The 17,430-nt window shown below is 41.3% G+C and overlaps 1 protein-coding gene across 2 annotated transcripts in view; it reads right to left on the bottom strand.

The window, feature by feature from the left end:
* Positions 1 to 7,742: 7,742 nt before the first annotated feature.
* The window catches only part of LOC122803352 (F-box/WD repeat-containing protein 7-like), a 1,891,371-nt gene continuing 1,881,683 nt past the window's right edge, over positions 7,743 to 17,430 (bottom strand). For both annotated transcript variants that reach the window (XM_044072926.1, XM_044072927.1), the window contains one exon: positions 7,743 to 9,575. In XM_044072926.1, the coding sequence (XP_043928861.1) occupies positions 9,307 to 9,575 (269 nt within the window). In that variant the 3' untranslated portion in view covers positions 7,743 to 9,306. The remainder of the gene's footprint in view (positions 9,576 to 17,430) is intronic.

Genomic DNA, 17,430 nt, shown 5'->3' with positions numbered 1-17,430 from the left:
GATCCTTAACAGGTGGCCGCAGAAGAAAAGTTCCCTCTAGGAATGTTTGAAGGCTTTTAGAGATACTATAGACAAATTGTGCCCATCTGGAAGTTAGAAATAGTTGCAAACTTAACTTTAGTAGTAGAATAACTGGAACCACAGTGAAAAAGACGTGCAAAAATACAGAACAGAAGGCAGGGGAGCAGAGAAAAGGTCTCCACTGCCCATATACAAAACCTCTTCCATTTACTTTTGTAAATTTTTCTGGTTAAAGGTTTCTGAGAAGTGGGTAGAATGAGTACCACTCTAAAAGGTAAAGAAGGATCTTTGGCTTTCACTGAAATTTGAGAAACCATGCCTTAAGTTTGAGGGACTAGCTGTCTGGGGAAGGCTTGCTTTACAGGTGCAAGAGTAGACCTAGGACCCAAGGAAGTTGAAGAGGATGAGGCAATAAGAAGGGAACCAGACTTGTTAGAGGCCAGAATGAAACAATGGGGAGTACTTTCACCTTGCACATGGAGGCTTTCTGCAGAAACTTCATTACCAGTAGAACTGGGGTAAGCATTAAAAAAGACCAGGTGGCCAAGTATGGATAACAGCATCCCTTGGAGACTGTCCCTAATGGATTAGGGCAAAGAAGCTGCTACACATCGAACTGGTAGGGGATGCAAAGATTGTAGCATGGTTGGTCCCAGCTGCAGAAAATTTCCCCTTGCCATTGACTGGTTCAGGGACTACTCATGAAGCATGAGAATGCAGTGGCTCAACCTATCTGCTAGAATACTGGACTAACCCGATAAATGCATTAAGAGAAAGAATTGAGAAGACATCACCCACAGCAGCACCCTTATAGCCTCTTGACATAATTGGTTAAAAATGGGATCTCACCTATTTGTTGATGTGCCAGACCAGTGAAGCACTGTCCATCTGAATAGAAATCACACCCTAGGGAAGGAAGTATTGAAGTTCCTGCAACGCTAAGAGGACTGTCTTCATTTCCAGAACATTGATATGAAGATGGCTCTCCTGAATGGTCCATTTTCCACGAAATGTCCTCCGATCAAATTTGACCCTCCAAAGGCATTCATGGTTACTATGGCCATGGGAGAAGGAAGGAAAAATGGACATTCTTGCATTATCAGAGGGGAAGATATCCACCAAGAAATGTGATGATGGCAGACAGAGGAGAGCTTGATCGGATGGTGAGAGTGTGTCAAGAGGGACCCCTGGACTGACAGTCTACTGCAGAGCCGTCATGAAAACATCTTGTGTGAAATACCAAGGTTATAGAAGCTGCCATGGAGCCCACACCTTGGAAAGAATTAGGAAAGCTTGTGGATTTGAACTAGAAATAATCTCCTGTGCCTAAAGGCAAAGACAGGTCAGCCTTCAGAGTAATAGTTTTGTGATCTGTGAAAACTGTGACTGGATGGCATCCTATGAAATCCAATGTCTGAATGAGCTGTATGTTTGATTTTTTTTTAATTCACAGAAATACCCAAGGATTGACACAACTGAAGAAAATAATCTCTTGCTTGGATTAAGCATTCTCTTGTTCTTGTAGTGAGAAACCAATTGTCTGAGTACTGAAACACCTGGAACACTTACAGCCTAAGGTGCACTGCCACCACTACCATACATTTAGTAAACACCTGGGGATCTATGGAGAGACTGAATAGCAAGACCTTGAACTGACAGAAATTGGCTCCCAGATGGAAATACCTTCTGAACTTACATAGAATATTTACATAAAGATAGGCATCCTAAAGGTCTATGGAGCACATCCAATCCCCCTACCACAGAAGAGAAAGACTGAACTGCACTGTAACAATCTGAATGCTGAGGCCTAAGATGGACCTGAGGTCCTTGTTCTTTTTTGGAACTAAAAAGAATCTTGAGTAGATTGCAAATCATTTGTTGTCTGGTGGGACCTCTTTGGATGACTCTTCTTCCTAGCAGCTGGGAAATTTGTTGGGCTGAGGTCATTTTTGCCAGGGTGGATCATCTGGAAAGGACTTGTAGGAATGGACTGGTTTTGATTTGAATGGAATTGTGTAGCCTCCGAATATTATTCTCTTCACCCATAAATCCTTTGTGATGGCCATCCAATTGTAGAAGTGAAGAGACAGGCCTCTACTGGCTGCATTCAGAGAGGAGTAGGCAGGCAAATTTTCAGGGTTTGTTGGTAAAGGGGCCTTTAAAACTTTGATTATTTGGACTCCCACTGCCTATGAAGTGGCATTCATAAGGATTCCCACCTCTGCCCCAGGGCGCCCAGTCAAAACAGGAGTCAGTGGCAAAATATTGGGACTTCCTGAGCCAGAGGTGGTTCTCTCCCTTCTGATTCCAGGAAACAGGTCTTTGAGGGTTAGAAAAGTGAACTACAGCTGCAGATGTTTTACCTTTTTGCTCACTCTTAGACAAAGTGTCTTTTAGAGTAGGTCCAAAAAGAGAAGACCAATCAAATGGAGCATTAAGAAAGGATACCTTAAAGTTGTTTGCAAAGTCAAATAACTGCAGCTAAGGATGATGATGCATAGCAATGCCAGTGCCTGCTGCTTTTGATGTGTCAGAAACCAGCCTCATGCTAACATTAGTGATAGACAGTACAGTAGCCAACTGAACCTTCATGGGATTTCCCATCTCTATTTTCTAAGGTCTCCTGAGGGATTGTAACAGTTTAGTGATTAATTCTCTCTGGAATATGGTGATATAAGTGATGCAATTTGATGCTCAAAGGGAAAAAGCTCCTAAAACCATATTATTGCTTCCAAAAACGATATTGCTTCCAAAAATGATCTATCTTCTTGTACTCAGCTTGCAGGATGGGCCATGACTTCTTCTCCCATGTTTCTTTGTAACTATTACAGTAACAATTTAATCTACAGCAGGACTTTTACTTCAGTGTGCAAGATCCATGGGAAGAAGAATGCATCTTATCTGGCTTTTATGGAATAAGTTCCTTCACAGCTAGATCCTACTTATCCCTATGGGATACGTTGATCAGCCTGTCAGCAGGAGGGATCACCCAGAAGGTAAATGGGCTCATCCAAACTTCTCATAGAACACTTCCTCACTGGGGAAGAGGAGGTAAATGGGCTCATCCAAATGCCTCAAATAAGACTTCCTCATCAAGGGAAGAAGAATCAGTGGGACAATTTACCTTTGTCTTAGCACTTCTTTTAGTTCAACAAATGAGGCATTTTTCTTTTGGGAGGGTATCTGAAGGACCCCTCTCCTTCCTGCTGTGGGATACTATTGCAATGGATGCCACCATGAAGCTTAGAGCCTTAAGATGTTGACAAGACAAAATACTTTAAGAATGCAAAATCAGGAAGACCTTGGACTGCACCCTCTCTATAGGCAATGTGCTTTGCTGTGAACTGTGTCCAAACCACCACCAGTAAATGCAAACAACAGGGAGAGATACAACTGTGATTTTGCAATGCTGGAAGTGGAACATCAAAGACTCTACTGCCATAGTCAAAGCTTATAGAAAGAGCTAGGATACAGCTGTCTGGATATGGGAATATTTCATCTCTCTGAGCCTCTGATGACCTGCTACTACAGATCTGCATTTGATTAATACCCTTAGGATGAGGTGAGTCTAACTGGACTAGTCGAGAACTGGTAATGATTGGCTGCCATGCAAAATGGAGATGCCTACTGGGCTTCTTTGAAATTCTGATGTACAAGTACACATTTTGGAGCACATGCAGTGTCCTCCTGATAGTTATAGGGCTGACTGCATCATGACCAGTGAAACAGTTCTTTCAGGATTAAGCTGTTTAGGCCGCTTAAATCATAAACTAGCATAAAGTCTAGTTTTAGCACTAAAAAGAATCTGGTATAAAACCTCATCTTTTTCTGGTCTGGTGGGGCCTTCTGAAAGCCTCCATTTTTACAAGTAATCTTTGAAGAGATAGGAGGGTCTATATTACCAGATCAAACGTTTAGGTCATCAAATACCTAAACATTGAACTGGTAATATCGAAATAAAAAAAACATGAATGGCCAATTTAACGCAGGGAAAGAATTCCCTTGGCCATTATGCGGATTTTGCCTTTTGTCCAATGTAGAGCAATTTCAGAGTTGGTATATTTAGTTGGGGGGCACAGTCCCCCACACTGGGGGGAGGGGGGCAAAGCCCCCCACTTAATTTGGGTTTAAAAGTTTTTTACGGCCAAAGGAATTCTTTCCCTGCGTTAAATTGTCCATTTGTGGTTTTTTGATTTCGATATTACCAGTTCGATGTTTAGGTATTTGATAACCTAAATGTTCGATCTGGTAATAAAAACCCGAGACAGGATGCCAAAGCAAGGCAAAAGATGATAGGGCAGGTTGTGCTAAGAATTTAATCTTGCAACTTCTGAATATCATAGCCCTGTTCCACTTGTACATTATTATGAAATTCTAGGCAGACATGCAGAAGGACAGAGGGGTCTGTCTCCAGAATAGTAAACTGAACATGATCTCTGAACCACTGCTGCTCTCCACCCATAGGTAGGTCATGGAAACCTGAAGAGGACAAAGACTGCTTGCCTTTAGGCCTGTGAACTTTCTGGAAGTTACTGTAATTATTGGGCTGCTTCTCAGATTGTTGCAGATTAATTTTGGGTTTTCCTTGTGAAGCAGTTTTAGTTTCTCAAAGCTGACCATCAACTACTCCCCCATGGGCCCTCTTCTCATTTACTGGGTCTACTGAACATTAGTAACTGTCTCTGGACCATCTCTGACACACAGTCAGTGAGGAAACTGAGACATCCTAGGACTGTGTCACACTGCTATTGAGGATTGTTTTTGCAAAGTTCTCCTACCTTGCATGTACCCATCATGTCCCACATATAATGGGCATTCCCACCCTTTAAGGACACCCCCCCAGGGCCCCAGCTACTGCCAGGGATCAACTGAGAGAGAAATCCAAGTGTGCCCACCCGCCTCCACGATGGAGACACCCATCCTCCCTGCCTGCCCTGTCAAGGGCCAGAGCCACTTATCAAACTCTGGTAATCTGGGCCATAATCAGGACTTTATCCCTCTATGTCACAGGTTGAGGTAATTGTTGCTGATTTGTCTGCTGTTTTCTACACCTGAATCTTCTCCATCCTATTAAAAGAACAGTTAAGGCTGGGGAAACTTGTGAGTGTTTTACTTTTCTTCTTCCTATTCTCAAGAAGTACTTTGACTTCTAGACCAAACATATACAGAAGTCTGAAAGGAGTATCCATGATTTTTACCTTGGTAACCTCGTAAGGTCTGTTAAAGTCATGAGTGTTAGTGCACAACAATGTCACATGCAATGGCTCTGAACAAACCTTTTCCAATGTCAGCTACTCACAAGGAGGCTTCTCTAGTTTTAACAGTTTTTTCGGCATCAAAGCTTGGTATGGCACTGATGGGAACCATGGCAACAAAAGCTACTAGACAAGCACAGACCCTAATGTTTACAGCTGACTTGAAGTAGACAGATTCAGAACCACCAAGCCAGGAGCTGAGAAAGTCAGGCCCAACATCAATACTGAATGCCCTACTGTCATTGGCACCAAGAACACAGATTTATTTTAGAATACTTAACAAATCAGCAATTACCAAGTCACACAAAATTACCTGCAGCTAAACAGTCAGTATTAAGCCCAGATCAAGTATGCTAAACAAAATTACAAATGTTGCTGGAGTTTTCATTTTATGTTTCTTTCTTTTTCTTCAGGCATCAATGCTTTGCCTTTAGTGATGACGGATGAAGACTTGAGATCAATACATGTTTATCTGTAGTTTCACTGCTCTCTTTTTATATTAGTTTGAGCTTGACATTATCAAACTCAGCAGAGCTCATTTATTGCTAAGACTATCAAAAAAATTACCCTATGTAGCTAAAACACACTAATGTCTGTTTTTGCATTTCAGTGTATACACATGCACAGTTTGTTCAAGACATTTTTTATCTTACTTTATATGTCTGCATTTTATGTAACTCCTGCATGATGTGGCTTTTCTTTCCTTTTTGAACACTGAAAAACCTTAAAATTGGAATATATTAAGTTACACAGAATAGTGAAATGGCTAGGATAAACCAAGTTGAGAAGGCTGAGGTCAAATGTGTAAATGAGGGCAATCTGTCAAAGGTGCAAGCACAGATGTACATTTAGGAGTCTTCAATCAGGCATTACTGACCATGCACATTTTTTTCTCAGCTTGTACTTGTAGTATTATTTTCTCTGTTTCAATGTTGTCTATATTACATGATCGAACTTTCAAAACTTTGAATCTGATACGGTCAACACATTGTGATAGAAGTGCTGAAACTACGAAAATGTAATACAAACACAACTTAAAAAACCATTTAAACACTCTAAGCAGGGGGGCAAGCCCCCCACACCTTCTGCTACTTAAATATACCAACTCCGAGATAGCACTACAGTGCAGAAAAGGGAAACTTTCCCTTTCAGCGCTGTACGGAGATCTCCGTTAAAAGATTTGAGGTTTCAAAACTTCGATCATATGGTGTCGACCATATCAGATTCAAAATTTTGAAACTTCAATCTTATGATATAGGCCTGTTTCAATGTAGGCACCAAGTTGAAGGTACCTGTTTATGAGTCAACTATTTAATTCTATAGGTAACATGACAAACATGAGAGTACTTTTCTTTTTCAAATGACTGTGACCAGCTTATAAGACTCCGTTGTGGAAGCCATATGAAGTAAAACTGCTCCCTTGGAGGAAGTGAAATAAGACTTATCCATCCATTTACAAAGTTTGTGTGTTTTCTCTGTCAGAATATTTTTCCATGTCTTGTTTCATAAGAGTGACAGAAACTGATTTCCTTTTCTTTTTTCCTTAACACTTTTTTTTCTTTATTTTAACTCCCTGTCCTTACTACCTTAAGCCTCACAGGTTTAACTACTGCAATCTGGCCCCAAACAAAAAAAAACAAAGAATAAGAAATCTTAAAAGGCTATTTTTTACCACAAGCACATTTACTAATTTAGATGGAGAAGGCATACCCCCAGATGAAAAATTACTTTTAGTTATCTCAACAACATAGGTCCTCTTAAGCACTCAAACCATAAAATACAGTAAAATCTTTATGACTAAGAAAACACCTAAAAACAGAAAGTATAATGAAGAGATTAATGAGTATAAAGTGGTTAGAAGATCTGAATAGGTGTTTCTCCATGCAATATGCAGGAGACTCATGCCACCTCATGAGTACCTAAGTTGGTGCAAGACCATCTTTGTAGTACAAGGTGGAACAAAAGCTACAGAAAAAAATGACAGGGCTCATGCTGCTTCATAGACATGTAAACCCAAGTGTCATGATTTACTGCTACAATTACCCTACCCTCACAAAGTAATTCATGAGTTGAGGCAACAGAATTCCAGGACACAAGATGTACTAGTCCTACTACTGCAAAATCTGCTGGCTTAAGGCCTTGAGGTAAAGACTAGCCACAACAGCCTTCAAAGAAAGATTAAATGGCACTAGTTCCTATACTAGTCTTACTCCAAGAAAAACTGTGGAATTATTAGTCCATTACAAAAAAGATCCAACACAACACAGAGGGTACCTATTTCCAAAGCATGTACATGTTGAGATGAAAATGTGCATCAAATTTATACTCACTATCTTAACAGTTCACAATCCTGATGTGGTACCCCCACTTAAATTACTGCAACACTGTTGTTATACACCTGTTACCATGCTAGAAAGTACAAGCTAAAAAAACAAATAAATAAATAAACAGACCATACTCAAAAGCCCAGGTTTGGCTCAACAGCATTTAATGAACTGCTGATGTTTGTAAGGTCCAGCCTACAGTAATTTGTTTCTGAAGAAGAAAATATACAGTAGATTATATTATACAGTATACAGCCTTCTTTCCATGTGTGAAATTCATTTTCTACTGTTTCTCTCCCTAGAGGTGAAATGAGAGATAAAACAAAATAATAATAAAAAAATATCTTTTGATTCTTCAGAATCTACACCTCTGAAACTCAATTTAATGAGTGCAAGCAATGATTTACATTCTTTTTGTTGTTTTTTTTTTTTTTTTTTTTTTTTTTTTTAAGTAGCACCCTATGCCCCTTCCAGAGCTTGTGCCAGGTATCAAGAGTCTGGTGGTGTCCCCCCCCGCCCGGGCAAGTTCTAAGCTCTATAAATGACATGTACTTAAAAATTACCTTCAGTATTAGCTTTACATATGACCGGACTAAAAGCAGAACAGTAGTCAGTGAATATGCAAAACTGATTGCACATCAACAAAGGATGTACTAAGCCACATTTTATTTCAGGTGTGGAGGTGGTTGGGGAGGGGCAGTCTGTTTCTGCACAGTGTTTCATGTTTCTTTTTTTCCTATGGATAAGCCCATAACATTTCTTTTAATAACTATGAGAGGTCTGAGGAGTCTCACTGTGATAGACTTTGAAAACCTATGGTCCACAGCACTGACAGAAGGGACAATCAGTAGAAACAGTTGCATGCACTTAACTTTATGTAATATCACAGACAGACTTAAATGCGTTTCATGAACAGTATCAGTGAATTTCACACCTAAGTTCATTATGTAACATACTGCAGCCTGAAAAGTGCCAGTCACACTGCTTTCTTTCACAAAGCCACGCAAACACCCACATTCATACTTAAATATAAGCGTGCTTCTTTTTGTCTTTTCCATCTTGCTTTACATAATATTACAAATATTTTGGACAGACCTTTATGTAGTCTGAATAATACATACATATTTATATGTACAAATAAATCTCTTATATACAGGACTTTCTAGTTTTTCACACTGTTTTTTTTTTTTGTTTGGCAAGCAGAGGAATGTTCCTTACACAATACCAAAGGCATTCTAAAATTCTACTGGCTCTTCCACAGACCTAAAAGGTCTGCAATGTGGACAGAGAATAAAAAAGCATTTCTACATGACATGGTGTTGGCAACAGTCTATACTTAGATCTTGCTTTGGATTCAGGAAACAGGTTATGACTCAAATACTGATCAAGTGCCAGTGTTCCACAAAAGCACCTTTTAGAACTGCATGCCATCTCTACAGGCAAGTGATACACAGGAAGTTGTCTCCTCTTACTCTGGTTCAGCTGCCTTTCCATTTGCACATCAAAGCAGGTATCTGACAATGATATTCACACAGGAAAGTTTTAGCCTGGATGAGGCATCTAGCTTATGCATGGGACTCTACTCAAACTCCAGACAAGAATCCTCCTTTCACCATTCAGCTGCCTTGTGTTCTTTGGTTCTTTGGCAATGCTGTAACCACAGTTGTGATTTCAGGAAAAGCAAATCTTGGTCTCAGCCTGAGATGTCATTTCATGTCCACATCAAAGTCTAATACCAGTAGCTTTGTCTCTTCTGTCCCATTTCGACTGCCAACTGCACAAACAAGCTTTGTGTTGGATGCTCTGATGCGCCAAACCACCCCACCACTTCCCCCACTGTCAAGTGCCACCAGGTTGCGCACAAATTCACCTGTCTTCAAGTCCCAGAGTTTTACTGTCCCATCATCAGAACTTGTCACCACAAACTTAGAGCTGAACTGTAGGCAAGTTACTGCACTCTGGTGTTTACTTGGGCCTGTTAAAGACAACACAAAAAAAGTTAAAAGAAGAAGGTCTTATCAGGTGGTACGCTGTAAAATAATAACAAATATGCAACAAGACTAATAAATATGCAAAAATTCAATACCTATTAACAACAACAAGATTATGTAAAAACAGGATTACTACTCATGGCTTCATTTCCACTGTGCAGTTGTTCCTAAGTGCAAATTGTACCATTATTTCTCACATTCATTTTTGTTAACCAAACTTCTGTTTTATCTGTAGCAGTCAGCATTGTCCTGTGGATCTTAATTAATCTTGGATATTATTTTCTAAAGATCAGTTTCAAAAAGGTGATTCTAATGTGCTAGGTTTGCAATTTAATTTTTGCTAGTCTGTGACACTAATTTATTATAAGATTCTATATTCACAGTACTGTTGGGCAATACCTATAGCTATCCAAGGCAGGTATTAGTTTCTATATTCACAGTACTGTTGGACAAAACCTGTAGCTATCCAAGGCAGTCTTTTTCAAGCAATGCCAATGTCTTCCTCAGCCCTAGCAATAATCATCTTATTGCAGCAGCCTGAATGTCACTGGCTTCCACCAGAAGATGTAAAAACAAGTCTGCCCTGAGGGATTTTTCAGTTCACTCAGAAATTACGTGAATTGTGGCCAACTGAGGGGGAAGGTGGTGTATGTATTATTGCAACAGTCTTACCTCCCCCAAACTTGATTTACCACGATTATGAATATCTCACATTACTTTTTTGAACAGTACTCTTAAAGCAAAATAGCAAATGTGTAGAATTTCTTGCAGAGTATCCTCAAGACAGTTATGACAGAATGCCTTACAGATCTGCCCTTTCAAATAAATTCTGCTCTGAAAAAGAATGCGTGTAGTGTGTACAGTACACAGGGACACAGGACCAGAATGCAGACTTATGCAATATCTTCTTTTTATTTTGGATGTTCCCGTTTGGGATCGCCACAGTGGATCATCTGTTTCCATTTCTTCCTGTCCTCTACATCTTGCTGTCACACCAATCACCTGCATGCCCTTTCTCACCACATCCACAAACCTTATCTTAGGCCTTCCTCTTACCTGGCAGCTCCATCTTTAGCATCCTTTCCCCAATATACCCAGCATCCCTCCTCAGCACAAGTCCAAATCAATGCAATCTCGCCTCTCTGGCTTTGTCTCCAAACTGTCCAACCTGAGCTGACTCTCTAATATACTGATTCATAATCCTGTCCATCCTTGTCAAACCCAGTGCAAATCTTAACATCTTTAACTCTGCCACATCCAGCTCTGACTCCTGCCTTTTTGTCAATGCCACCGTCTATACCCATATAACATAGCTGGTCTCACAACCCTCTTGTAGACCTTCCCTTTCATTCTTACTGCTACCCGTCTGTCACAAATCACTCCTGACACTCTTCTCCACCCACTTCACCCTGCCTGTACTCTCTTTCTCTTCTTCATCTCTCTTCCACACTCACCATTACTTTGAACTATTGATCCCAAGTATTTAAACTCGTCCACCTTTGCCAACTCTACTCCCTGCATCCTCACCATTCCTCTATCCTCCCTCTCATTCGCACATATATATTCTTAGTCCTGCTGACCTTCATTTCGCTCCTCACTAGAGCATATCCCCACGTCTCCAGGGTCTCCTCAACCTGGTCCCTACTCTCACTACAGATCACGTCATCTGCAAAAGTCATACTCCACGGGGCATCTTGTCTAATGTCGTCTGTCAACCTGTCCATCACCATTGTAAATAAGAAAGGGCTCAGAGCTGATCCCTGATGTAATCCCACCGCCACCTTAAATCCATCTGTCACTCCCACCGTAGACCTCATCACTGTCACACTACTCTCGTACATATCCTGTATGTCAAAGGCAGAAATCTCGCCAAAGAAGGGAATGAGGGGGTGACTGCTCACCTGGAGCAACTTCCTGCAATTAAGCATTAATGAATGCATGTTTTGTCACCAGAAGCCAGTTGAGCCCTAAATTGTTTCAGTTCTGAAGTTCTGGGACTGGCCTTTCTGAAAAAAAAACAAAATCTTTTTAAAACTGTAGCACACTGCTTTCTACATCAATTGCAATTACTGCCAGTAATGCACTCCACGGATTTCTTTACAACATTTCTTCTATTTTGTACTGATTTAAGGGCATCAGTAACATCGATGATACAAATAATTTGCTTTTCAACCTCCTGCCCAGTAACAGTCAAACTGGTAAGAGACTGAAAAACTTAGCAATGGAGTATTCCTACATTCCAAAACAACAAAATGACAGTCCTCACAGCTGCTGCTCCTTATCTTTCTCATGTGATTTTCACTGTCTGAATCTTTGTCTCTCTCCACTTGTCAACAACACTGCAAACAGTATGGACTGGATGTCACATGTCTAAATTCCAACTTCAATACAAATCTTCTGAATTCCTGATTTCTAAATTGTGGACTACTGTCAGATATGACACCAGGTATCCTTTGCCTTAAGAATATAAACTTGAATGCATTAATCTCACCTGCACTTGTGTCTGTCAGTCTGACTATTTCAGGGAACTTGGAATAATAATTCAGGCATGCAAGAAACATGGTTTCTGCAAACTAGAACACATTCATGACCACTGTTCTCCAGGTACTGTATATACTATCATTTATTTCTTTGCGCTGCTGTTATGGTAGCCACTGCAGATTACATATTCTGTACTACTTGTCCTACTTGAGTTAACATTCATTTATGTTAAGCTATTTTATTTATTCACTAGGTAGGTGCACTGCCCTATTGATCATGTTCAGCAGTTGAATACAGCATGATATGGCTGCACAGACAGCAGTACTGTTTGTCAAATAGTATACTTAGCAAATATTTAGGAAACATTATTAAGTGCAATTAGAAATACAGTGTTAAGTACAACAGTGGAAAAAACAAATCATTATGTGTACACTATATACAAGTTTTACAAGCATTTTAATATTTTCAGATGTGATTGATGCATTATCCCCTCACCGAAAAGTGCTTCCTGATGAATAATACTTTTGTACATGCTGACAGCATCAACATGAAAATCAATGTTGTTCAAATACAATTTAATGTGAGCAGCAAATCCTATTGCTTTTCCAACTACGGCATAAGCACCATCTGCTGTGTCACTACATAGCTTTGACTACTGCAAAATGACTCCAACCATTACTGACTTTGTAACACTGAAAACTCCACACCCATGAAGTAATACCATTGTGATGTCAAGTCATGAATTGCATCAAAACTCAGCTGGTCAGAGGGTTATTGTTAACAGTACTGTCAGTCACAAAATAAAAAAATTTCCAGCTAGCTAGCTTCTCATACAACTGATTTGTTACATTTTCAGCTAGGTCTTCAGAACAGTACTGATTATCCCTGATAATGGGACATTTGCTTAAAACATTACTTTTTCTACATACATTTCCATCTAGAGGCTAAGTAAGTAAATAGAAAGAGAAGGAAAATGCTTGCAAACATGAAAAATACAATGGATTTTAACAGTTACTTTGAGCAACTAAAGTATCAAGTATGCCGTATCTAAGGGTGTTGTAAATAAAGGGCAACACGGCTACACCTGCAAGGCTTCAGAGACAAACATAAGTCATCAATGAGTATTTCAAAGTACAGACAATTGGATATGTGAAATAGTGCTGTACTACTGACGTACATGATCTGAACCTTAACTTTCTAAATCGCTTTTTGCATAACTGTTATATATATGTTATAAGAACTTAATGGTCAGAATGTGGAAGTGGGTATGGTCTCCTGAACTGTCAAATTAGTTTAAGGTTTATAATTAAATCTGATGTTGTCATTTTCATTCATTCTTCAATGTATGGTTCTTGGATCTGTACTTGGATCTGGCTCAGCCACATTTACTTAAGACTCTTGAATCAGATCAAGCTCCTCCCTTTACCCATAATGTCTCAGTGCCCTGCAATACCTTAGATCCTGTTTGCCGCTTCTAAACTTCAGATGTAGATCATGTTCTTTCAAGCTTTACGGGTGTTTATCTACACTGTTTGTGAGCTAAAACAGAATGTTATGTCCCCCTTTCACATCATCCTCTATCAGGTCCTCCTGGAGTCTATCAAAGCAGATGCAGACAGGATGATGAGAAAGTTCCACAGAGCTCAGATCAGATGGGGGTATTACCGTCTCAGTCTTCCATCAGATTAGACAGCCTCCAATCTGTTTCTCATCCAACTGTGTCTCTCTTTCTCCGATCCATCCAGCAATTTTGGAGGCCTTGGATCCAAGAATTCTGGGAGTCAATGTGTCAGATTCAAAGACAGCTAGGTCTTTGACTCTGACTGTGTCCCGGACTCATTCAGAGCTGATCCCCCTACACCAGGACGAGTCTCGGAGCCAAAACTTTGGTGCCAGATTTGGTGGGGATGGTTTTGACTCTGAGGTTTTCAAAGCCATCACTTCTCCTCAGTGCTGGATAGCTCGAGTCGGACTCCTCCCTCACGCAGGAGCCTGGGTTGGTTAAGGGCTCAGCAACACCTGGAGCTTCAGCTCAGGTGAGCCCAGCAATGGCTTCTCCTGGTCCTTCTGCCTTTGCAGGGGGGAGAGGGCTTTCTCTCAACCAATAGTCCAGTCTACTCTTGTCTCTTTGGATCCTACCACTTTATTACCTTTGGATCAGAGTTCTGAGTCTCATCAACCTATCCCACAGGGACAGCCAAACTGTTCAAGCTTTCAGGCTGTTCCTTTGCAAGAACTTGCCCCCCTCTTCCGATGCCTCTCCAGATCATCCCTCTGAAGAGGGTTTCCAGAAGTGGCCATACAAAAGGAGGCACACAAATTAACCTCAAGAATCTTTAACCGAAGACACTGACTTTGATGAAGGGGAAGGGTCCCCAAGGTCTCCACCAATAGAGGTCTCCTTTGGAAAGATCCTTAGCCAGAAGATCCTCCTTCCCAGGAGGAGTCAGTGTTCCTAGAAGACTTTATGTCATGCCCATCTACGTCTTGGGTTTCCCCCCTGGTGGATGTCCTCACAGATCTTGTGTCTCACCGGGCATGGAAGGAACTGGAAAATGTGGAGCCCATCCCTCATCGCCCTGATAAATTTCTTGTTCTGCCCAAAGATAAGACTTCCTTGCAGTAAGGGAGCTCCTGTGGATGCCATGGTTGTGGCGGCAACCACTATGAAAGAGCTAGCAGAACCAAGCTCTTCTGTTCACTCTCCTAACAAAGAGTCCAGGGTGACAGACAGATTTGGAAAGCATGTTTACGCTTCAGTGACCTTTGCTCTATGGTCGCTTAATTATTTGGCACATTTCACCAGATCGTGAAGAGACTTGATTAAAGAACTCTATGAATCTCTTCCTGGGTCCATGTCGGTGGAAGGGCATAAACTATCTTCGCTGCCACTATCCAGTCTAGTTCCGTGTTCATGAGGTTAACCTCTAATGCAGTGGAAGGTTCCTCACGAGTGGCAGGTTCGGGCATAGCTGTCAGGAAACATGCCTCGATGTGCTTATGTAAGGTTGTGGGGCCCTTCAAGTCTTCTTTCATCGATGCTCCCTTTCATGGATCTTCCTTGTTTGGCCCAACAGTGAAAGAAACACTCACCCATACTGAGCAAGACAGGAAGACATTGTCTGCCATGGGAATATCTTTTCTATCCTGCAGAGATAATTTTCCAGGAATCAACAAAGAGGTGAAAAGATGTGGTTTTGAAAGTCACAAGCTCCTTTCCAGGACTCACAAGGGGAAGTTTCCTACAGAGGCGGGGGGGTTTCCAATGGAAGGCGTGGTCCTTGTGGCAGAGGTGGCCCACAAAACCAAGGGTTTTGAATTCATTCTCAGATAAACCCTTCCAGCATTCACGAAGGGTCGCCTTACTGCTCTATTCTTGAGGTAGTCGGGGGGCACATTTCTCTGCACCCAGAAGCCTGGGCATCATTTACAAATGACACCTGGGTACAAAAAATATATCCAGAGATTATTTCATTCTTTTTTTGCAAACCCCACCAATCAAATGGAAAAAGCTACCCAATGTTCCATCCAGTCAGCAGGAGTTAGCAGCCTTAGAAATTCAAAGGTTGCTAGACAAGAGAGCCATCCAGGAGGTCCCACCAGACCAGAAAGAATTCAGAACTTACTCAAGGTTCATTTTAGTGCCAATGAAAACAGCGGACCTGAGACCCATTCTGGACTTCAGCAATCTAAATCAGTTTGCAAAGAACTCTTAAGTTCCAGACATTCATGTACAGTCCATTCTACCTTTTCTAAAGAAGAATGACTGGATGCTCTCTAATCATTTTTCAGGATGCATACTATCACGTCAAAATGAACAGATCCTCCCAGAGGTATCTGTGCTTTCGGCTGGGGAGCCAGTCATTACTAGTTCAGAGCTCTGCCCTTTGGTCTCACCACAGCCACCAGGGTGTTAACCAAGTGCATGGCAGTGGTAGCAGCTCACATGAGACTGCTCAAATTCAAAGTGTTTCCTTACCTAGACAACTGGCTCCTCATCGCCCCAACCAGACATTCTCCTTGAGAAGGGCAGGAACTACTTACTCCAATTATGTCAGTCTTTAAAAATCAGTCGATTATGCCAAGTCCTATTTACAAACCGTTCAAGTCTTGGAGTTTACAGGAGCTCGCCTGGACACCACCAGTCAACTGGCCCTTCTTCCATCAGAGTACAGTCCATAAGATTACAGATAAGACAAATTTCTTCACACCCTTCTCTCCCAGTAAAACTGTTTTTTCATGCTTTAGGATCAACGGCAGCTGCTATTACCTTGGCCCTGATAGCTCAATTCCATTCGTGTGTTTTTCAATGGACTCTAGTTGTTCAGTGGTCAATTCTCCTACAGCTTCTATTCTATCCAATAAAACTTTCTCGAGTTTGCAAGTATTCCCTGCTTTGGTGGGTACAGTCCAATGAAGTTTGTCAGGGACATCCCTTTGTGTTTCCAACCCTGGTAGCCATGGTGACCACAGACAACTCTCAATTAGGGTAGGGGGTATTTCTTGGAACCGATGGTCCAAAGCACGTGGCCCCCAGAAGAGACTGATCTGCATATCAATGTCCTGGAGATGAGGGCACTCCTCCTAACATTGCAGACCTTTCATGACTCCATCCTCTGGAGAAGACTGCTATCCAAACAGACATGTCTGCAGTCTGGTAAAACAAATAGGGGAAACCCAATCCTATTCCCTTTGTCAAGAAGCAATGAGAGTGTGGCAGTGGGTGATCTCCTCCAACCACTTTCTTATAGCAAAGCACATTCCAGGGAAATTCAACGTACTAGCAGACAGACTCAACAGGTCCATCATGATGCCTCAAAAGTGGTTGAGAATATTTTGTCAATGGGTTCTACCTTGCTGTCATGTATTCACCTCTCCCAAAGCAACAAGTGCAATAGGTTCTTTGCCCTGATCCCACCAAAGGAGGAGTCACCAAGAGATGCTCTAGTCCATATATGGTCCTCCAGTCTCCTTTATGCTTATACCCCTTACTTCTAATCTGCAAATTTCTTCAGAAAGCATTTCAGTTGAAGAGCACAGTTATCCTCACTGCCCCTTCTGGCTTTATCAAGTGTGGCTTCCCTTCCTGTGGTCTCATCTTCTATGTCAACCCTGGATTTTGGACCCCAGTCCAGATCTAATCTCTTACCCTCAGGAATGACACATCCCGACCTCACAGGCCTCAAGTTGATTGCATGGTTTCTCCAATTCCACTAATGGTTAGATAGTCCAGGCTTTCCTCCCCGGTCCAGCAGATAACTTTTATCATCCCAAATTTACAAAAGTAAATGGAAAAGATTTTCTACTTGGGCTCATCAGAGAGACTTGCACCCTTTTATTGCACATATTTCTGCTATC

Source organism: Protopterus annectens, chromosome 5.part1 (assembly GCF_019279795.1).
Source record: "Protopterus annectens isolate FY-2018-M chromosome 5.part1, PAN1.0, whole genome shotgun sequence".
Lineage (NCBI taxonomy): Eukaryota > Metazoa > Chordata > Ceratodontiformes > Protopteridae > Protopterus > Protopterus annectens.
Note: the sequence above shows the minus strand (reverse complement) of the source record. Positions and strands in the feature narration are given on the sequence as shown.